The sequence below is a fragment of the Boleophthalmus pectinirostris genome, unplaced genomic scaffold (genome assembly GCF_026225935.1).
Source record: "Boleophthalmus pectinirostris isolate CB_2022bp ecotype Guang Dong unplaced genomic scaffold, ASM2622593v1 HiC_scaffold_18, whole genome shotgun sequence".
Lineage (NCBI taxonomy): Eukaryota > Metazoa > Chordata > Actinopteri > Gobiiformes > Gobiidae > Boleophthalmus > Boleophthalmus pectinirostris.
Window position 1 is genome coordinate 31,273,915 of NW_026571133.1, and position 24,290 is coordinate 31,298,204.

The following is a 24,290-nucleotide window of genomic DNA, read 5'->3' on the forward strand; positions in this document are numbered from 1 at the left end:
GGGTGTAGTCAGGACTGCAAGTTGATAGGTGACACTGCCATTGTAATTGGTGCCAAGAATTGTTGGCATAGCAACAGCAGGTAATTCTGGGGGAGGGGGGATAAGCGTATATGGGATGCCACTGTAATAGAAGGGATCTGCTATAGTATTCGTGACAAGAGCTGTCAGTTAGGAGCACTGCGGTTCCATGATTCCAGAGGCACTTTATACAAACAGCATGTGCAGGTCTGTGGGCTGAAGGGTGACAGTGAGCAGAGGCGGTGTGGGGTAGAGGCAATCACAGTCCAGTGTGAGAATGTATGCTGGGACTTTAGTACAATACTGTGGGGCGGGATTCAAGCAGCTGTAAACATATTTAATGACCCTCAAGAAAACAAGGCTTTGACGTAATAGGACACACAGCATAATTCATTCACACCCCACACATGGTTGCGGTAAGATATAAACATGTCCACTCCACAGGCAACTTTTCCTCTCACAGAAATGTGGGCGTGCATTTGGAACTGACAGAGTTGGTGTAAATAATTATTTTTTCCTCTTTGATGTAATATTTGTAATTGTTGGATGTAATAATCCAGATTACATGATTACACAGCCCTATAGTGTAAACAGTCACCTCACCTCCTGGAAACACAGCAGAGGTTTCTGAAATGTATTCATAGACATGCATTATGTAACTTGGGCTCAAATACTGTTTGAAATACACATTGAAAATCACAGGGTGTTCCACACATCTCCATGTATAATTACTTAATCCACATTTTTGCTGCTCTGGCACATATCTACATTTATGATGAAATATTTTTTATTTCCCAGAATAAAGCAGTTGAGATGTCTGTAGGTCCTGGGGATTGGTCTAATTAGGTCATAATTACATGTAAGAGATTCAAAGGTATAGTAAGTGGGCAAGACAAATTGCATAGGAAATGCCACATTAACATGTAATAAGACTGAACTCAGTAATCTCTAATTAGCTTGCCCTTTTGGAGAAGCATAGCTCTGATCCTGGGGAAGAGACTAATTGTCTGAGAAGAGTTTCAGCCCTTCAATGGACTGGTGCACTTGGCCTTAAACCTGTGTGCAATTAATAGTACTCTCATGGTAAAAGGGAGCTCACTGTGTATTATAGAAAGTGTAATATAGTCTATACTGATTTATATTTATAGTACTATTTTTGGGACACTCAGACTGCATTGCCCATTGACTGCATAGCTGACCCAGAGCTGTCCTGGGGTAGACTGACAGAAGAGATGCTGTAAGTCTGTACCATTGGCCCCTAAGATCATCACCAATCACTGCAAACTATGAGAGTCTTTTACCAGTTACAAATAAAGACAATAACAAATAAGAATGTGTTAGATGTTACTGATGTATGTATGTGTGTGAAATATGTTACTGATATTTGATATCTGCATTTTCAATTGACTTTTCATGAAGGTTTACATCCACCTGCACAAAAGCCATCTGTATTGATAGCTATACACACTGGTAGGGGATGTATTCAAATCCAATAACTGCACAGAGAAATATGATGGAGAAGAGTCACTCCCAGTTTTAATTAGTCCAGCAGCCAGGTTTCAAAGCAATAGGGAAAACAATTTTAGAACACAATTTAAAAAGTCAATATTGGAACAGTCCACTGGTAATCTTTTGTAACCGAATATTCAGAAAGAATGAGGAGAATTTACATAGTAATTCAGAACACTAGCTCTAGTCAACTGGACAGTGTCAGTGAGCATGTTGGACAGATATAACAGTGATTGTCTATTGGTTTTCAGTATTTTGTTGAATCTGTGTTGAATCTATATGACTGCAATAATACAAAAAATCTGTTGGTTAAATTACATAAGATAAACCAAACTGATTCGAAACAACAAAAGTTTTGAAGTTAACAAAAAATCCATATGGTAATAAAGTAAATAATCTAAAAGGTCTCCAGTGATGTCTATACATTGTAATTGTAAACCAGACATGCCCCGTTTATAACAGCATGCATGGATCTGGTTTGTGGAGACCAGGCAAAAAATAAATAAAAGTAAAGGGGAATCAACAACACTTTTACAAAATTCATCTTTACACAACACTATCAAACTAAATCTCACTTATATACAATAGAAAAAAAGCTTTGAACTCTTCTCCCAAACAGGTCTAGAATGATAGACATTGGAATACTGGCATTGGAGTGGCTGTTAAACACACAGAGACAGAAAACTTTGCCTGAACTGAATCTGATCTACACCAGACCAAGATTCTAGCACAGGCATCAGGAAAGCAACAGACACAACAGTAAACAATGGTTTCAAAAGTACATGGATTAAAAAAGTGAATTAAAGATAATATACTTTGTTTTGAGGAACAATATAAAGTTTATAATTCTCCTTTTAACAATGCTCTGATGATGTGGCAGATCCTCTCAGGTTAAAGTTTGTAGTTTCTGCTGTGGAAAGGCTAAATGGCCCTGTTCTGTTGTGGTGAGGTACTACTTGTCCGTACCGTTAGTCACTGTGAGTTGCCTCCCTCTGAACCGTCCTCTGTATTCTGAAGGCAATCAGGTGAGTTTCTCCTATATTCAGGTACAAATACAAAGTACTCCCTATGCAATATTCTTGATTGCATTCTCATTCAGCCTCTCCATGTAGTTCCTAAGATCCTTGGAGTCCCCAAGCTCTATGTCCGGACAAACCCATTTGATCTCACTGGTCTGTGCCAGTGCTAAAGGGCTGAGCACAGGACAGCCATTACTGGCCTTGACATTGGAAAAGGTTGTAAACTTGACTCTTTTTCTCTTTGTTGTGGGAGAGTTCATGGACTCATTCTTATGATCCTTCCCACTGGAGCTACACCCTGCATTGGCAGTGCGATGTAGCCCCCCGTTTAGGAGCTGGCTCCCCTCCTCCAGGGTCCCACCCAGCTCATCCTGCTGCAGACACAGGCCCTCCTCTTGGCCCAGCCACACCCAGTCATGAGCGTGTGGCATAGTCTCTGGTGTCTCAATGGATAGCTGTTTGCTGCGGTATTTATAGGCATATGAAATGCAGTTAATGAGAAAGACCATGATGGCCAGGCAGAAGACTCCAAGCAGAGCGTACATGCCGATCTCCAGGTCTGTGAGGCCTCTGGAGCGTGATGGTAGTAAGTCGTCAGTGCTGTGGCTGTGTGGCTGCTCAGCCTGGTCTGGATACTCTGAGAAGTCACCGGGGACCCGGGCTCCACTGTCCGCTGACAGGCGGCCCCCATTAGGCCTCCCGGGGGCCTGGCCCCTCATGGTTGTAGTTCCACGGTTGATTAACCCAGTTTCCATGTCGGAGATGGAGCCTCCGTAATAAGGCGGCTCAGGCCTTGTTCGCCTCTCCCCAGGCTGTCTGTACTCCTCAGACAGGCCCAGCCTCACCTGAATATTGGCCATGCCGGTCCCCAGAACAGTGTTGCGCTTTCCCTTCTGACACTGCTTAGAGAGACTCATCTCGACTCGAACCAGTAAACCCTGACCCTCTCCTTTGGCAACGACGCTGGGCCACTTCCAGGCCTCTGTCTGCTGCACGGTCACCACCTTCTGGTCAAGAGAGGTGGCCGACAGAGTGAAGTGAGCAGGGTTGTAGTTGTCCAGAGGAGTCATGGAGCCATCGCTGAACTGCAGCCAAGCACTGATGAAGGACTCCTAAAACACAGGCACACAAAGGAAACTCATCAGAGCACAACAGCCCTCACCCAGTTTGCAAATGATGCTCAAAATAACACTATAATTTGCACATTTTCTCATATGCATAAGAATGACTTGAAATGTGCAACAGGTTAGAAGCAGAGCATCTTAATTACAGTTGAATGCCTTATAGAAACAATTGGATAAATAGATTGAATATAAGTTCATTCTTCTGACTCGGGGGAAAAAAAGTAGCCTTCCTCATTTACAATTATAATGAACATGAACAGAGATGCTCAGTGTTGGTTATGCAAATCAAGAAAGTAGCTTCTTGAAATCAAATCACCACAGAGGAGAAATTACTATTATTATCACTAGATTCATAAACTCCAATCAAACCTCATCATTATGTGCACAGATACTGATGAGAGATTGACCAGAGCAGAAGCAAATTCCTTCTTGAGATTTAGTACAACAATAAATACAAAGATGATTGGGGTTAGTACCTGTTTGAGAGTCTCGATCACCTCCTGCGTGGTAGCCGTGGCGACGATGGCTCTGTTGCTACCAGGGCTGAGCTGCAGAGAGAGAGAGAGCCCAGAGACCAGCTGTACCCCCAGCTCTGTCACACTGACTTTCTCATCCACCACCCGCACAGTGCGCTCACCCAGGACCAGAGATGTGAAAGGCGACAGCACCTGGAAAACAGATGAAATGTTTTTAGATGCTGAGATGAAATTTACAGAATGTTGCATAACGCTACGTCTCAACACAATAATACGCAGACACATTTTTAACCACGATATATTGCGATAAATGATACTGCAAATAAATAGCAAAATGAACAATCTTCTACAGCTCAAATCTTACCTTATTACATACATACAAGTCTTAATCTCCCCACTATTGAAAGAAATTATACACATGATAAATACTGAGGTGTTAAAAGGTTCCGGCCCTCAAGATAAGTCGATATAGTCATTACTGTGACAGGCTTAATAATATGGTTTAAAAAAAAATCTGTCACTTCTTAATCAGTCAAATGTATTGATGACTGCCAATTTAATACAGTCACAGTGACACATTCATTGAGGCGCTGTGGGTGAGGTGTCTTGCTCACAGGTGTATACAATTCTAGCACAAACAACAGAATTGCATTGCTATCTGCCCCAAATGCATTTAAAAACAGTGTTGATTTATGCCACAACCTTTGTATCTGAATGTACATTTTGCATTTGGAACCAAATCTTTCACAGCTGGAGAGGATTTCTCAGTAAACTGACTTGCTTCACCCATTTACATTACACATTCATTGCTGTGAAACCAAGTTGGTAGAAAATAATACACTGCTTCTATAAAATACAAACTCATTATCCATTTTCTGCATGTCAAAATATTTAAAAAGATACAGCACATAATTTCTTTCACTTTATCATTATTTTCTTGTTTTATTTAACTGACTTAAGTGAGAAAGTTTATGCTGAACAAAATGAATAGTTTATATTAGGACTCTGCCAACAAGCAAATAGTGTACCTCCCTAAATTGCTAGAGGTGTGAGCATGTAGATTCTGTTATGAACCGCGAATCCCTCCTATCCACTCCAATTAGGCCTGCAGTCTGTCCCGCAGCCTCTCCTACACAGATGCGTTTACCAGCCATAATCAACTGCCAGGCCCCATCACGGCCTCATTTGTAGAGCCCTCCCCTCTCTCTCTCTTCCCTTTGGTTGACCTTTTTCTTCTGTCCACTTCCCACACAGCCATAGTTGTATCTTTAAATATAACCTAGCACCTTAGATACAGTAAAACGTCCTTGTTATTTGAAAATAAAATCCACCTGCATGTTAGATAAAAATACTAAAAAAGTGTTTCACAAAAGTTGGTTAGTATGTTCCTTTTAAAAATACCATCTATAAGTTTATTTTAAATGGTTTGCAGTGGCCTGAATTTATGCATCCTAATTATTCACCCTGACGAATTTACAAGCGCTTTTCACAACTTTCAGAAACCGTGAGTGGAGTTTTGCTGTCAACTGGCAAGCTAACAGTGCACTTCCTGGTCTGCATTCCATAAAAAGCTGTCTCATTTTGCCCTCAAGAGCTGCTTTTACAACACATCTGTCATGTAGCAAGACAATTTTTGCTCATTTCAGATACAGCCACTTTAAATATACCCTTAGACAGAGTAAAATGTCCTTGTTATTAAATACAAATGTTGTGTAGCGACTAAACAAGCGGGTTTCTTTTCTCACAAAAGTTGCTAAGTATGGGGGGTTTTAATTAGTTTGATTTAGGCAAAAACTGGATTAAACATAATCACAGCAGCACATTTTGTTTGTTCTTCTCAGCAAGCCCTGGTGAACTTTCCTCAAAAACCATAGCATGCCAGAATTCTGTTTGCAACTACGGCGTCTGCACACACAGTCCCTCTCCTCACTGCTGCTGGATAAACTGCTCCATCTGAACAATCACAACTTCCAACTAAGGAAACCCAGGATCCTAATCACTGGCAGAAATATCAGTGTGGTTCCTTCATATCAGACCTTTGAAGTATTTTTATGATCTGTCCTGTTATTTGACCCAAACAACACTCACAACAGCACACACACAATAGCTTACTCACTCCATACTTTCACTTTTCTGCTGAGGTACACATAAACATTTTATAATCTTTTATTAATAAAATATTTAGTTGACTAATACATAGTTTAATGAGATGCATGTACACTTTATCACATTAAGTATGCATGCATGCGTGTAGAAAAGCATGCATGTATGTGTTTGAAAAAGCAGAGCGTGTTTTGATATGGTTTGTTTTAGTCTGTTGACCAATAATGCAATGTAAAACAAGGTATCACTTTACAATAATGGTGCATGAGTTAATTCATTTGTCCCATACTCCTGTAGCCACATTTGTCCTGGGATAAGCTGACAGAAGCGACGCTGCCAATCTGCCACAATTCATCACTCTCACACACACCACATTCATTCATTAGGATGAACAGTTTACTGGAGTCACTGCTGCCCCACTTTAATGGTGTTTAATGCCATATCTTGGAACATTCCATGCAATAACATAATAACATAAATTTCTATAGAGACAAGTAGGTGGAAGACCCTCATTACATAGTGCACAGTGAAATTTCTTGTTATTTCTTTTGTGGATGGAGTCAGAATTTTTGACAATTTGTAGAAAACTTTCACTTTAACCCTGGTAAAGCTTTTAAAACTATTATTCCTGCCAACAGAGTGAAATAGTCCAACTCTAGAAAATAACCCATGTAATGCTATTGCTTGGGGGGAATCTGTGTGGTCACGTAGCACTGGCCTGGAGAGATTTGGACAGGAATCATAGCGGTGGACTCTGACAGCTCGGAATAGACGGGGGCAGACTGGGGAGGCTTTAATTGCCCTCTGGAGGTGGGCTGAAGCACCTGCAAACTGGTGTGAGAGAGAGGGACCGCTGGCCGCACATCCACTGCTAGAATCTCTCCCCTCTCCCTGGGTATGGGCCTCGCATGCTCTGTAATGGGGTTGAGGTGAGACATGACACTTTGGAAAATTGGACAAAGGACTTCAACAGGGGTTAGGAGGAGAGATCTGACTAGTCTAGATGAATCAAAAGAGAAGAATAAGCATGACATTTCAGAAAGAGGAAAGGGCAGAGAAGCCATGGTGCAGCGTGCTTGGAAGCGACCATACATGGGAGCAGAACTTGTCAGTGTTTCATGATTGTTTGAGTGTTGGAAAAGGGACACTTGTTCATATTCCATTTGATTATTCAGATACAGTTAAAAAAAACAAAACACTGCAATCTTCAGCATATTAGCAGTTACAGTATAAATATGGCATTGGCATATAGTCAGAACAACATTTCTTGCCAGAAGGCTTGCCAGTGCTTAGTGCAAGGGTTTATAGATGACATTTAAATTAATTTTAGAGCTAAATGTTGCCATATGAATAGAACAAAAATATATATTTTACATAACTAATTTAAAGTTGTTGGCTGAATTTTGCTTGCCATTGTTGTTTGGAGTCAAAGTGTGGGCATTACTTCCTATCTGCATTGCGAGACCAGGGGCAGAGCCTTGACTGAGGTCTGTTGTGTACCTATAAAATTGCTGCCTCTTTATATAACCTTTGGCACAAGTACTCAATTGTTAAGGAAAAATATTCCAGAAAACTGTTGATTGTAGCTCTTCTTCGCTAGTCTATTATTGAACTTTCAACAAGTGAATGCTCTCTTTAAACTGTGTTGTCATTCCCCTCAGGAGTTAACCTTTTAACAGAGCAGGGCAACGCAAAGTGGCATGAAAACAACCCTGACATTTTCAGAGCAAGTACTTAGATGTCAAATCATTAAAAACTATTCAACTAGAGTAATTAACATTTCGATTGTTCATTAATTTGGAGAGAAGTCTTCTGGACTGTCCCTTTGAGAAAAAATAGCAGGTTATGTGTTTTTTGGTTACCCATTCATCTTTCACCAATTATTCTCCTTGTGCAAATCCTGGATGTTTGGAACTTTGTGATGGGTTCACTCTGGACAGTGTGTAATAATCTGAAAAAATGTTATTTTATCTTTCAAAAGCTATGACCATTTGAAATTTGAAATAAACAAGATATAAAGCTAGAGGAATGCTGTAAGCAAAACAGCATATACCAACACATTCTTTAACCAGTGGTAATAGATGTCAAAGTATTGGAGTCTTTCTTGATGCACGTTTAAGATTTTGACTTCTTATGTCTGACAATATTTTCAAACCTCCTACACAAACTGAAGAAAAATCCATTTCAAAGCTCCTCAAATACACCTGTCTTTAGTTGAAAGCCTGTCACATTTGGGTTCATTTATCCCTTTCCACTGCTGTGATGTCAAACCTTGATGCATTTCCTTTGATCTGACCAGTGGCACTGCTAACAGCACTCTATAAACACAGAATCTGTATCAGCTCTGGACTGCACACATCTCTTTGGCTGTAAACCACCATTATGATTCCAGGCCATTACTTTAACAGCGTGTTGCTCTGTCTTGTAAATGCCAAATTTACGTTCATTGGCGGAGAGAGCGCAGAGAGCGGAGGGAGTGTACTAGCGTGTGGCAGTAGAGACGCTCAGGTGGAGGGCTGGGTAAACACAATCCTCCCTGTGTCTGTGCGGAGAAGTGAGGGGCTTTATTGGAGTACATGGCATGTAGGCATGTAGCTCTGTCAGTGCATGATCAGCTAAGTGTTTGTGTCTGGCTGCGATCGATGGCTGCTTTTGTAACGCTCTCTTTTCATTGGCTGAACAGTGATATGCTGCAACACATTCTCCAGCTCTGTCTATGCACACAGCTGCTTGTAAAAAAAAACCAAGTACTTCACAATGACAGTTTTGTATTGTATTATCTCATTCAGGTGTGCAATAAATTTCAATATTGTAGAAAAGATTATTTTAGTAGTTTGGTGTGTGGAGCATGCAGTAGAGACATATTATGGACTAAAATAGAATAGAACTTTATTTGCCTTTTTCAAGATAAAACAGTCAGACAGAATAAATACAACAATATAAACAGAATAAAACAGTGCCAACTGGTACTATTTGGGGCAGTTATTGCAGTGGGGAAGAATGATTTCTTGTACATGTTCCTGAGGGCCAGTGAAGTTCTGTAATGTCTGCGCCTGATGGCAGCAGAGTGAAGGAGTGACGCAGGGGATGTGAGACATCCTCAGTGATGGGGGTGGCATTCCTCAGTTCAGTTCAGAGGGCAGGGTGTTTGTGTTATTTTGCTGGCCTTATTTATTATCCAAGATAGTTTTGTTTTGCTTTTGACAGTGAGAAAATTGAACCAGGATGAGATATTGTATGCGAGGATGGATTCTGTAAGTGAAGTGTAAGAGTTAAAATGTCTTTACTGACATTAAAATATTTAATTTTCTCAGCAAGTAGAGGTGTTATTGTGCCTATAATATTTATATAACATGCAGCTCCAGGATAACATAATGAATTACCTATTTACACTAGTCTGAAGCCTGAATAAATATGATGATTTTGTTCAAAAGGGCATTAGGCGTAATTCTATGTCAAATTAATATGAATTACACTGAGAAGAAAAGGAGTAAAGGTGACACATATTAAAATAATGTATAATTAAATATATAAATTGGAGATCACTAGGTAGTTATTAAAGTGGCTATACTTGATTTGTGTCCATGATGCAAAATTAGTTTTGCCTCAGGATTGTCAAAGTATCTCTAGGGTCAGAATGAGATCGCTTTGTGCTATCTGTATGTAACTGTAAAGCATTTTATCATTCCCAAATCAGGATGTGTATGCTAGTGATTTTTACTTTTGCCATGACTAGAAAACTCCATTCTGGCCTCTCAAAGTTGTAAAAACTGCTTATAAACTCATCACAGAGACTAATTTGGATGCTAGGAATGGGTTAAGGTGGACAGTATTAAGTTTGGACTACAGCAAACAGTTTAAAGATGACCAACTGAAAACTGTGCTTTTAATTGTTTTTATTATATGTTTGTGTTTCATGCAATAAAATATGAAGGAAGCATATGCTTTACATGAACTAATATGGATGAAGTTACTTATGACATTTTTTACCTTGACTTTGGTGGTACCAGAATTCATCCCAATTAAGACGTGTCCATCCGTCAGCATGGCCACACTTGGCTGATCCACTCGCAGGAAGTTCTTGACGAGCTGCGTGACCTCCACCTGCCAATCAGAGCCGAGCAGGAAGAGTGGCTGTCCCGGACCGTCTTCGTCTGCCCCTCTGCTGCTGTCTGCTGCTGCCTCTGCCACGAAATGAGTGAGCACCCGCACACTGGTGCTCTGATACTGGGGCACACAACCGCCCTCTGCCCTCTCTGCAGCCTCCTCCGCCTGGTCATCTGTCACACGCTCATATCTGATGCCATTCACACAGAGAGGAACAAGAGGACACTGGGTTAAACAAGGCCACTGCAAAGGAAGCCATTACTGACATTGTTGGTGCTTTAACATTGTGCAGTATTAAAAGAACTGCATGTGAGTTTTTAATAGATTTTAAAAATGTCACAAATATGACCCAACAGTGTCCCCAGAAATAAGGTAAATATGTTCAAATCAAATGCTACTGATAATAATTCTAATGCCAATTTCTTCCTAATAACAAGGTGTGCAGAATAAGCTCCATGTGAGTCTTTTATTTGAGTTGCCAGTTCCAATGCTGAAATCCAGTTGCTTTAAACCTAAAATAAGTCTCTCCAATCTGAATCCTCACTGCCTAAACCCCAGCACCTACAACCAATCACAAATCAGTGCTAGTGCCTCTGCAGCTCAGTGACAGAATACTGGAGATGACTGGAGAACACGAGAGACATGCCCATTCTATATACTAAGAAAAAATTGTGTCTCCTGTTTACATGCAAGATTAAGGCACTAGCAACTCAGGTCAGTTGTGACCAGTGCAGGCTTAGAAAGTACCAGCATACCTCACTTTAAGGTTGTATAATATCAAAATCAGAACTTAAAATGGTCCTTAAGAACATGAGAGTGAATATGCTCTATGTCTGTGTGCCAGTCAGATGAATTACTGGAACCCAAAGTTAGGTTCCAGTCATTCAGTCACTTAACAAGGATAAAACAAAGAAATTGAAAGTGTAATGTTGTTTTACTTTTACATTGTAAGTCAAACATCATAAATATCAGTAGCAGAAACACTTAAATTATGTATCAAATAATTACATAAAGTGTTTTTGTCCAAGAATCCCAAAACGCCTTATTATTTTGCACTGTGATGTGATTTTCATCCATTTAATGGCTCTAATGGTCATAAAGTGTCTATTTATTTAATACAGGCTGGCTCTGGCCTGACCCCTGGAAGGTCCCATTTCAAAAACGCATTAAAGTAGTTTACAGACACACTGCTGCCTCTCCTGCTTTTCATTTCTTTCAAAGGGCAACATTTCACGGGGCGTCTGTAGTTTTTAGCCAAGACCAAACACACAAAAAAAGATATCACTCATTTAATAACAATTTGCTGTTCCCAGATTGAACAGTTCAGTGTTGTTGTTGGAATGCTGTCTCTCCTGCTGAAGGAATCTTTGAAGAGGCTATTAGGTACACTGCTTTCTTGAAAAGGAAGAGCAATCTCACATCTAGAGACAATTTAAAATCCAAAGTTTCAGCTAGTTTTTCTTGTAGTGGTAGTATTAGTTTAAGTTTTGTACTGGCTACTGCTAAAAATCCATTATTTATGACACCAGATTCCACCGTTCATATATTGTGTAGTGCCGATAAGGAGTGATGGTGTGTGCTATGGGCGTACACAACAATGCTCTTTATTATGTTCTGACAAATAACCACACTTCTTTCCTTGTACGTCCCTAGTCTTACCAGTAGTTCCGTGGTCATCTCAGACTCCATCTCTCTCATTCATTTCTAAGCTGACTTCTATGTGATGTATTTTTCAGCTCCACTCTCGCCCTCACCTTTCTTCTTCTCGGCGCTGCACTGCTCAGCACAGTCAGCTGGCTGCAGGGACTGACACTGACAGCCTCTATTAGGTTTAATGAGGCATGGCCGCTCAGGCAGAAAAACAGGCTGACAGGTTAACATGCTGTGGCCCAATGGCTTGGCTTAGTTCCTAACCTCTGTTCCCCGCCCCCTCTCCCTGGTCCTTAGTCCACACAGGAGCAGGGACGCCAGAGCTGCTCCCATCATGACCAAGGTGACATTAGTGAGGGGGACACAACAGAGGAGTGGGTCAGGCGTGTATCAGGGAGGGACAGGTCGACCGAGGTGTTCCACTGTAATGAGAGGGCTAATGGCTCAAGTGAAGGCTGCACACTGCTGGACCAGTGATGACAGGGCATTTTTCTATTTTTATATAGTTGATTTATTGTCAATTTGTCATCAAAGAGGAACCGGATATTAAAAGACATTTGTTTGCCTTGATACATTGGAGAGTCTGTGCACAAGCCTCTGTGATGTGGCAGTGACGAGGTATTAGTGGGTATTAGTGTTAGAGTGCCCCCGTGTGGGATGTGGGTCATAGCAGCACACTTAACCCTAACCCAATGATTTCAGTCTATTACATGTGTCACGTTCAAGGCTCTGCATTAGGGTGACCCAAAAAACTTTTTTCTTTTTTCTTCTAATTTGAACCGTGCATTTTGGCCTACTACCAGTTAAAGTTAACACAAAAAAATTTGAGCTACATTAAGTGACATTTAGAGGTTGCACAACACCATAGAAAAATCACCTTTTTATCTCTCTTTATTAGCCAAATAGTATAAATCAGCAGAAATATCAATTTTCAAAGTATTTATTCCTTATATGCTATAGGTTTAATATATATATTTATATAATATATATGCATAAAGCACATGTTGTAACATAATATAATGAAACTTATATAAAAAAAAAAATCATTTGATGAAAATGACTAACCCGATAACCAAGTCAGTTCAAACTGCCTGCTCACTTGAAGAAGTGGCAAGACCTTTGACAACTGTGTCTTTCTTTGAGTCAGGTAGCTTTTTCTGTGATTTTGAACCAGCTGTAGTAGGAATTGTTTCTGTTCTTCTGATTTGGTTAATATAGCATTGAAGTCCTGGATCAACTTCACTCCCCGTTCTGCTGTGTCGTTCACAACTTTCAGGGATCGGACTACCTTCTCTGCATAAGTGACCTCCTCATTTTCCTTCCATGTTTCAGGTGGCATTTGCAGAAATCACTGTGGCAGACCAAGAATAGTAAAGAATGCATTTGTATTCTTTGTCACAAAATTGCTGAGGGTGTTCTGTTCATAGCTTCCATTTGCATCAAGACGGTGGGGAACGTGGGGTGATCCCTCTCTTTCTTGCATGTCCCTAACCATCTGTACCTTTTGATGTGTGTTGACATTGTGATCAAAGAAAGCAAGCCCCATCATGACTTCACTCAAGTACCAAAGGTGTCGCTTGAATGCAGTCAGTCCTGCTTCCTTAACAATTGGATTACTCTATGTATATAGAGCCTGCATGAATTGCAAGTCATTTGATGGTGCTTCAGCAGCCATGAGTGCTGTAAACCAAGCACGGATGTAAACTTGGGTCACAAACAACAGGAAGTGGAAGACCCCACGTTCTTCACATACTCTGAGTTTAAATTGTTTCCTGAACAGCCAGATTTTGTAACAGTAAAGAACTTTTGCCATCCAGCGTGCTCTATGTACTGTACCAGGGGCCTGAATATGCACTCCTCTTGCTGGAGATCCACCAAGAAAGATAACAGCAAGCTCTAAGAATTCTTTGTAGTCATCTCTTTGCTGTTTTTTTTCAAGATGTTCCTTTGCAAACAGCAATATCTCATCTTTGAAAGGGGTTACATCTGGCATTTCAGCAGCTGTAGAGAATGAGGCAGTGTCAAGTGAAGACCACTTCTCTTTAAAACGTTTAAATATGGCAATATCTGGTCCAGAAGAGGTTGTTATATGCAGTGCATGAAAAACTTTGTCCAGGACAATTTCCAAGATATGGTGGCGGCATGCAAAGTGTAGAAGATTTCGTCCAATAGCTCTTTCGATGAGGATGCAAGCACCATTGAAACGGCCTGTGTTGCTTGCTGTTGTGTCAAAACAGAGACCTTTGACATATCTGGAAATATTCCAGTCATCCAAAGAGGCTACTACAGCAGCAAAATAATCCACTAAATTTAGTACAAACTTAAAAAAAATCAGTCAGTGTTTAATTAATATTAGCACTGTTCATATTAAATTTGACAAACTATTGCATAGGTTTTGTATATAGAAAACAGAAATTTACTTACCAACACTATCAGCAATGTTAAGCTGACAAATCTTTCCTCATAGCCTTTTTCTAAACTTTGTCTTAAGCAGTCATGCTATACAGTATACATGACTGTAAACTGATTGTGAGTGTTGATCTCATATGACAACTATTCTGTCTCTGCTAAATTGGTATGACTGTTGCAGAGATTATTGCTTATTGAAAGAATATAATGGATTATTTAATGAAAAGTGGCAAAATGTAGAGTATGTAATTCTGCCAGCTCATCAGACACAAAGCAGTGTGACAAACAGACACACTTTTGTTATTTGAGAGAGAATTCTTGAAACTTAAAAAGGCTTGTGCAACCTCTAAATCATGTTGGATTTCACTGAAATTTTAACCCTGTTGCTTTTGTATTTATGGTATATGTTTGCTGGGTTCAAATCGAGAAATTTAAACTTTTATTTTTTTACATGTTTTTCTGGACCACCCTACTCTGCATAGACTGCAAATATTTTAAAACTATCCAACTTTTCAGGGGGAAGGACTGCCACTAGCTTGTCTCCATCGAAATGTTATTGCTTTATCTGAAATGTTTCACAGTATGACATTAAAGCTTTCCATCTTCATGGAGATAGTGAGATAGCAGGTGATTGCAGTAGGCTAGATAATAATAGTGATAATAGTGATAATAATGATAATAGTGATAATAACTAGAAAAGCACTCAGAGAGCGCAGACCTCCGCCAAGGACTACAGTCCCCCTCATATTAATTGTGTTTTCCATAAATATTTGTCTCGTATCTTTCAATTTGGAATATGAAAGAGGATCCCACTGTCCATCCCTGAGTCAAATTTCATGGGGTTTGGTCAATAATTAACCGAGATATTGAGAAACAAAATTTTTGGCCCCATTTACCACAATGTTAACTAAAATTTCAAAGTGATCCAGAATCCAGGATTTCTTCCGGATCACCCCCAAAATGAAATCAGTTCTTCCTTTTCACATTTCCAACTGAAAATTTCATCAAAATCGGTCCATAACTTTTTGAGTTATGTTGCTAACAGACAAACAGACAAACAAACAAACAAACAAACAAACGCCGGCAAAAACATAACCTCCTTGGCAGAGGTAATAATAATAATGATCAGGACAGGGTCTAAAACATCAGAACATTAATGGGGTAGGCTAATTTAAATAAATGGGTTTTGAGTCTGGATTTGAAGATTACAGGTCAGATTTATGGAGAAAGTAACATTACAACATAAATACATGTTGCAAGAGCTTTTAAAACACCTATAATTGGAATAAAAATAAACATAAAAATAAACAGTTTAATACTGTTCCTACCAAAGCAATAACATCTCCATGGCAACAAGTATGTTGCAAACCATCAAAAAAATTACATAGCACACATTTAGTAGATCTCAATGTCTTCAACAAGTTTGCTGTGTGCAGTTCAGCCGACCAAGAAAGCCACAAATTGCTGATAATGTAGAATTCAAGATTTTTGATCTGTGGATTAAGAACACTTGCTAGATTCAAGATGTTATAAATGATAAAATAACAAAACTCTCAAATTCCAATATGCTAAACTATAAATTGAAATACAGTCCCATTCAGATATGGTGACTAAACATATGTTTTTTCTTTACCTCCTGCTGCCCAGGGAAATGGGCACTCTCCAGCCTTTGATCTGACTGAGCTCAGGGTCGGCCACATCGATGACCAGAGGGAGGCGGGGCATCCACACACTCATCTCCAGCTGGGTGCTCAGGAAACTGTAGGTGAAATTCAGGAACACCTTACGACTCCCACGGCTCTCCTTCCCATCCACATAGACGTAGTCACAGCGGTTGGAAACCTGGGGGAAGAAATATTGCGATTATTATTAGGTACAACTAATGTAGATATTATTATACAGCCATACTAATGCTTTTTTTGCCAGTTTAAATTAGTATAAGTCTTTGCCAAGAATGCATGGTAATAAACGTACTGTATCTATCTTCATGGAGACAATCATACGAAGCCCGGCATAAAACATTCCCTCAAGATAATATTTCGTTCTCTCAAGATAATTATGTCATTCCCTCAAGATAATATCTCATTCTTTAGAGATAATATCTTGTTCCCAAGAAAATAATGTCGTTCCCTCAAGAAAATGATGTCGTTCCCTCGAGATGATATCTCATTCCCTCAAGATAATATCTTGTTACATTATACTGTTTAGTTTATTTTTATAGTTGTTATTATTTTCCTTTCCATGATCTGCAGGGCTCCATACAATTATGTGGAACAATTATGTGGACACAAGTAGTTGGCAGACACTGTACCAGAAAGGTGACAAAGTGCACTTTAAAAGGTTTGGGTTCTCAAACTGAAATGTGAAGTGATATTAAATAAATACACAAACCATACTTAATAAAAAAATATAAAAATAAACAAAAAAAACAACAAAAAAAACAACAACATATTTCTACTGCTGTCTTACCATCACTACTACATACTAGTTCTACTTTTGCTTCTTGTGTATAAAGGAAAGAAGAGGAAGAATTAAATTAGTCCAGACCAACTTAATTTAGCTATAAAAGCCATTTGAGCTGGATCAGGTCCTAGCAGAAAAAGGCGCATTTTCCTCTTTTCTTGTATATATTTAGCCAATTTCATCTTGTGAAGCTGGAGGGAAGACAGGCTTTGACCTCAATGCAACTCACAGTATTTAGTGTGCTCATTCGGTGTGCAGATGCAACTTTAATGTGCGCGTGTGCTGTCACTTTAAAGTGTGCGTGTGGGATGACTTTAGTCCAACTTAACAGATGGGGCTGAGGAGAGACAGACCTGCCTCTCCCAACCCCAAAACATAATACAAGCTAACTGTAAGCGCTGATTGGCTCTGCGCAATACAACTTTAGTTCCATTTTCAGATGTGATTCCAACAGTGAAAAATGATACAGCATGTACATCAGAGGCATCTGTCACTATCTTCAAAGCACCAGAATCTCCCAATCAAATGTTCCTTTCTCCCTCTCACTCAGTGCAGGGCTATTTAACAAGCTGTCGCTGAGTTATGTTTGTAATCAGAGGATTTAATTCAAATTCAGCTTCCAATATCATCATGCTATTGACTAAAAGTGTCCAATTTACACACACGTCCACTTGTGTAATGGAAATGTCAACTCTTTTGTGCAAGTTGGCAGCTTATTGTCAAAAGTCTGGGTGATGGTCAAACTCACAACTTGGTATCTGTCTCTCATTCTGACACATAATGATGTAGCCTGAAAGCTCTGTTTTCAAGGGAACTATAAAACCCTGGTCAACTTAAATACAGCACAGTGTGTTAGGGCTGTGCAATAATACAATGTTTCATGAACTGTAATCGATAGAATTACAGAGTTCAGACATTATTTATGTTCTATAAATGCATGTTGAGACACATTTTTAATTGGATAAAAATGACTCAATATAAGGAAAAAAGAAATGTGATTACTTTTCTGTCATATCTCACAGCCTTATGGTATGTTAGCATTATCTGACAAATTGATTTTTTTTCAATACACTTGTATTGTATGCTGGTCCAGCATACACAGGGGAAGAGACCACCAGAAGGCTACAAAGTCTGCTCTGTAGTGCCTCTTCAACTATGAAACTTTTCTTAAAATATATGGAGCAGAGCAGTGTGAGGGCTAAGACACCAGAGATCACTCACACAAGACTTAATTACACAGAACATCTTCAGGCATGTTTTAAATGAGGAATTAGAACATGGTATGAAGATTAAAAACAGAATTTTACATAATTCAAAGGGTTATGACAGTGTGCCCCCAAATAGAACAAGCTAATTTGTCATCAACTGATTATGTTGAGAAATGGCACGATAGATCCTGCGCTAAATGAGTGAGTATGATTGCATACGTTAACACCTCTTTTACGTCATGCATTATAGTACATCACATTAAAAGGTACTACGTTTTGTTGGTTTTGTAACTCGTTAGACACACTGACGTTGGTGGTTTAAGGTCAGTGTATTTAAAAACAGATTGTATTTATTCACAATGGCAGACTGCTCATGTTGATGTTTTGCAACCGTTATGAAATATATTTTTAAAAACACATAAAAAAAAGTACCACGTTGAACCTTCAGGCTAAATCCAAACAGCATGTTACTGAAAGGAGCTGAACAGCAAGAGGCCTGTGGCAGGGCAGTGAATGTAGAGCTTATAGATGGGCTTATACAGTATAACTAGTATTTAAAGGTAATGGTATCTCTAATTTAAAGATGACATTATGCAAAATCAAGTTAAATACTGGTAAGCTTCTTTTTACTATGTTCTCTCATCATTAGCTTGCTCAGAGTTGTATTCTGATTGATTCATTTAAGTTTGAGTACTTAAAATTCACGGCTTGCAAGCATGTGCAGATTGGCAGCCTCACTTCCATCAATCTGTACCAGGGCAGCTGGGGCCACCACTGAGTCTGGAGTGAAAGAATAATGCTCTGTAAAAGAAAAGCATCTTTGAGTGTCCAGAAAAGTGTTGCATAAAATTGATGCATTATTATTATTAAATCCCTGTGCATGTAGGATTCTAAAATGTCACACAGCTTCTGTTCAAAAAAGGTTGGTTGGACACAGGCAGCAGATGTGACATACGTAGAGGTAATTCCAGGACTGTTACCTAGAAACTATATTGTTCACAAGGGCCAAAGGATGTCTAATTGTACAATAGTTATAATTAGACAAATGAAAATAGATCACATCATCTTATTGTGTTAAAGTCCTATTGACTCTTGTGAGCTTTAAGGCATGCTAAACAACTGTTACCTCATCAAAAACATACTTAGAGTTGTATTTTGTTTCACTTACACATGTTCTCCTCTCTGAAGCTCAAAATGCTCTGTTCAACCTTGTGATGTCATGAAGTGGTAGTGTTCAAGTTAAAAGCTACCTTTTATCCTTTGTTTAGTAGAGATGAACAATTCCAAATCTGAAATTGTTTAAATTATTCTAGTTGTATGGAGTTTAAAACTAGCATTTCCTCTATTACCATGACATCACAAGGTGGAATACTGTGTTATCCGTTGAAATAAAACACAGCTCCGGATATGTTGAGATGAGGAAAACATAGATCAGGAAACAGCATAATATGGAGCTTTAAGTCAATGTTTTATGTCTGAAAAAAGTGTTCCTTGTACATAAATTACCCCTTTATGTGGATTGAAAATTTCCATTCTGAGGAGGTATTCTGTTTTAGAATTCAATAATTTACTGTTTTATTCCACAAACTGCCACTTAAGTGATGTAACACTGTGATAAACATTTTAACAAACCTAGTAATAATTAGAAAAACATGAAAAACTGTCACCTGCAATGTAATGATCTACATGAGTTAAATATACCACAAAATACCTGAAAAACACCCTTCTTCTTAAATCAAAAACATTTACTCAGTTGACTTCACTTGGTCCTGGTTTGACACTTGATATAACAGTGACCAGAGGAAGACGTAACCTACAAAACCAGTGCTTTGACTCAGACTGCAAACACTGTCAGTATGTAATGTAAATAAGAGCAGACCTGACATGTCTCATTAAAGCTGTGAGCGTGATCATTAGATTTAAAGACACGACTGCAGTGACTCACAGTACACTGTTCCCATGAAAGACATATTAAGTAACCTGTACGTGGGAGCAGTCAGACAGTTGTCACAGTGTTAAGAAATGTACCTTTGTAATGAACAGTGTAATATGCATTCTCTTGACAGATGGATTTTTCTCAGACTGTAGACAATTTGCAACAATAGCAACAAAACTCTACACAACTGTACATGTATTATGTCTTTTTTCATTTTCATTATAATAACATGTTTCGTCCAACACAGTGTGACCTTCTGTCTGTACCCACGTGTCAGTATTGTGTAAATATTGTTTCCTTGTGAACTTGAATGATAATTTGTGAAGTTTTTGGTTACTAAAGAGCGTATACTTGAAAGATGAATAGGTTCCAATCACCTTCTAGAATTTGATGAGGTCCTAATTTCAAATGGAGGACAGGGGTTTTCATAACTATTGGGTTTTGAAAGAAATATCCAAATTTATAATCCACAAATGTTGAACCAAATATTTAAACGTCACATAATGTGTAAGCAGTAGTGAGGCTAATGAAAAGGCCCAAGGCATTCTGTTCTACAAAACCTGACCTTTATTAATACATAGACTCCATTTTACATCTAAACCCTGACTTTCCTGATAAATATCATTCATTACTTATTTGGAATTGTCTCCACAAACTTCCTATATTAATCTTATTGCCTAAAGCCTGTTCAACTGATAATTTCATTCACTATTTTTTGAAAGCCAATGTGAAAAATGATTTAAATTCCATTTATTCATGCTGACAGGAGACATTGAACTTTGAGCCAGTTTCATGCTCAAGGTCAGTAATTACAGACCATATTATTCACAAACCAGTCAATAAATATACAAATACACTTCTAGAATGTTGTGATTTTATGTGAACAAAATCTTTTCTAAACTAAAGTCCAATGGAAGAGAAGGGAACAATGTTTACAAAGACTGTCAATTGGGACTTAAAATTCACTACTCTCATGATATAGATTATATATACAGAGGACATTTCCGTACAAGGACATTGTAAACACTTCACGCTTTTCATAATTCCTGGAACATCAAACAAGTTTTCTATTTTGACCATATTCTGCATAGCTGTTAAAGCTGAAAAATGTTAGCACAATCTAAACTGGAAAATACATCCAAACACCCAAAATGTTAATCTGTGTGAGAAAAAAACAAAAAAAAAAACCAGTTGCTTTTTTCCGAAACAACTTTTATTTCTGCTTAGTATTTTGTGAAAAGAAGAGGGTTAGTGGATGGCCAGGGGAGCGTGCGGCCAAGGTCAGCGTCACTGTGTGGGGTACTTCTGTGGATAATTAAACCCTCAGAGATCCGGGCTTCTATCAGATCTGCATGGACTACACACACACACAAACACACAAACACACATACACCTACATGCAAAACACACACACACACAGATCCGCTTCATAACAATAGCTCTTATCACCATTCTCTCACACAATCCAGAACAAGTTCATAATATTATTTGGCGCGTGCTTCCTTTTGCCTAATTTGCTATGGACATGCTGGAAGACAGATATCATTAGGGAAGGAAAAATGATCCAGTATTATATTTACAGACAAGAGCTACATGTGATGCTACCAAAAATCTTCGCTTTGGATTTTAACATTTGAACAAAGGCAATCGGATTCAGTTAAGTTCATTTATTTCAATTGTTTGGTTCATTGTGCATAATGAAGGGGTTTCGGATGCAGCCTGTAGTGATTAATTGAGAAGGGGGCAAGTACAGTGCTGATTACAAATTCTCGTAATTTTTTGAGAATGGATAAATAATGTATAATCGTTTGAACATTTGTTGAATTTGGATATTTCTCCAGACAGGGGAACGATGCACTGAGATGCTGTAACCCAGTCGTCATCATCAAATTATGCACTTTGTCAAAACTAGCAGGGTTGCTCTGCAGTAGTACCATCAAACCTACTATGTCCCAGTTGATACTTTGCAGTGACATCATACTGAGGGTGTCTACATACATCTCTAATGGTGGAATGTTTAGGAGTTACCATGGTGATACATGATATGAATGTCTGAAAAACACACACACAAAAACTACAAATACAAAATGGATTTAAACAACACATTTGCAGGAGCCTGTGATAAATACTAGCGTTCATGGTTCTGTTTAGGGAATTGATTTTCAACTGAAAAACTGTTGTCTAACACTAGCTATCTTGGGACTGTATGTGTGAGAGACTTGTTTAACAGAGCGAATCAGCTCACCTTCCTCTAGCTAAATCAGTTCTTTCTGGTCAGATTTTGCTAAAATAAAGATCAGATTAAAGTCTAACCAGCTGATAGATAGAGCCGTCCTTACAGTTGGCATCACACCCCCAGTGAATGTTAATGACATCAGCTACAAAGTATCAATAGCTGAGCATGCAGTGGCAGTACTTATTATTCTTTGCTTGATCAATCTAGATTACACATATCTTCTTTAATGAATCCAAATCAATTCTTTATTATGTCTTTGCTCTGGGATTTAGTAATAACCTACAGCACATGCAGATTATCATTTTAGGTCCTACATGATACAAAAGTGAGCTTTGTTATAATCAAAAATGTACCTGGAGTTGTGTTTCACACAATTGAGTAACCCTTTATTGTTAGTCTGTCTACAGCCCCAAACCTCAAAATGCTCTGTTCTACCCCGTGTATCAGAGATGGACAGGAGCTGGAGTATACGACACTGACTGCAAATTTTGTAGAGTGGTCCCAGGTAAACCATCTGCTCCTGAAGGTTGTCAAGACCAAGGGACTGGTGATTGACTTCAGGAGAAAGAGAACAGTCCATCACCATCCAGGGCCATGACGTGGAAAGAGTGGACTGCTACAAGTACCTTGGAGGCCATGTGAACAACAGGCTAAACTAGAGGAACAACAGTAATACTGTGTACAAGAAGGGCATGAGTAGACTCAACTTCCTGAGAAAACTTAGGTGTTTCAATGTGTGCAACAAGTTACTGGAGATCTTCTTCCAGTCTGTGGTGACCAGTGCCCTGTACTTCACTGTGGTCTGCTGGGGTAGCTGCACCAGTAAAAGGGACATTGGGCGAATCGACAAACTGATCCGTAAAGCTGGTCACGTGATTGGCTGTGAGCTGGAGACATTTATCACAGTGAGGGACAGGAGGACACTGGACAAACTGCTCTCCATCATGGACACTCCTGCTCATCTACTACACCAGAGTATAGAGGCACAGAGGAGCTCATTCTCCAACAGGCTCCAACAGGTTCCTACAGCTCTGCTCAAACAGTGAGACATACAGGACTACATCCATACCATACTCCATACAACTGTACAACAACTCACCCTTATCCTGTTAATCATCATTTCTTCTTTCTACTGTTTCCTTACGACCTCTTGTATATAATTGATATACTGTATTTATATTACAATATTTCTTTTTTTACTTAATGTACAAACATTTATATAATTTATAGCTCATTGATACCAACCTCTTGCTATTTTCTATTTATTTTTTTCTTATTGCTAGTTATTTGGAAGTTCATAACCATTTTTAATATTTTTTTACTCTGTGTTATTGTAATATAATATAATGTGTGAGCTACTGTGTCCATGTAATTTCCTCAATTACAATAAAATCTGTTTAAATCTAAGTCTAAGTGATGTAAATCTAAGTCTAACTGATGTCACGTCAAGTGGTAGTTTTTAAGTTAACAGCTACATTTTATCTTTTGTTCAGTAGAGATGGGCAATTTCAGAGCTGAAATCTTCCAAATGATTCCAGTCCAAGTTGTTTGGAGTTTAAAAACACAATGTACACCTTGTATTACCACATGACATCACGAGGTGCAATAGATTGTTTTCTGTTTGAGAGAAGTACACAGAGTAAATATGCAGGATTTGTGTGTTAAACGTGTGAATGAAACAAAACACAACTCCAGGTCTGTTTGAGATGAGAACACAGATAAGAAAATAGCTCAACACAACACTTTGTATCACCCAGCTTCAGTTTTTTTTTTTTTTTCTGTGGCTAGTACACAGCCATGGACCAAGAGCAAAACAGGATAACTCAAAACAACAGCATAAATCACTATGAATATTGATTTATAATTTTGCATCTAATTTTCAGGGTTGTCCAGGCTCCAGAGGGCAACCTATTGTACATTTTAACTTTAGATAAGCTAATTAATAGGGGAATCCATTAGAACAGTTTAAAGTTATTAAAATCTGAATCAAGGTAACATGATAATTTGGGGAAAAAAAATACAAAAACTATTA

The 24,290-nt window shown here is 38.8% G+C and overlaps 1 protein-coding gene across 1 annotated transcript in view; it reads right to left on the reverse strand.

Moving 5' to 3' along the window:
• Positions 1-1,527: 1,527 nt before the first annotated feature.
• The window catches only part of LOC110174153 (transmembrane protein 132D-like), a 52,977-nt gene continuing 30,214 nt past the window's right edge, over positions 1,528-24,290 (reverse strand). Inside the window, exons 4-7 of the mRNA XM_020940210.2 lie at positions 16,049-16,257; positions 10,240-10,546; positions 4,147-4,338; positions 1,528-3,658 (exon numbers count right to left, since the gene is read on the reverse strand). Coding sequence (XP_020795869.2) covers positions 2,594-3,658; positions 4,147-4,338; positions 10,240-10,546; positions 16,049-16,257 — 1,773 coding nt within the window. The 3' untranslated portion in view covers positions 1,528-2,593. The remainder of the gene's footprint in view (positions 3,659-4,146; positions 4,339-10,239; positions 10,547-16,048; positions 16,258-24,290) is intronic.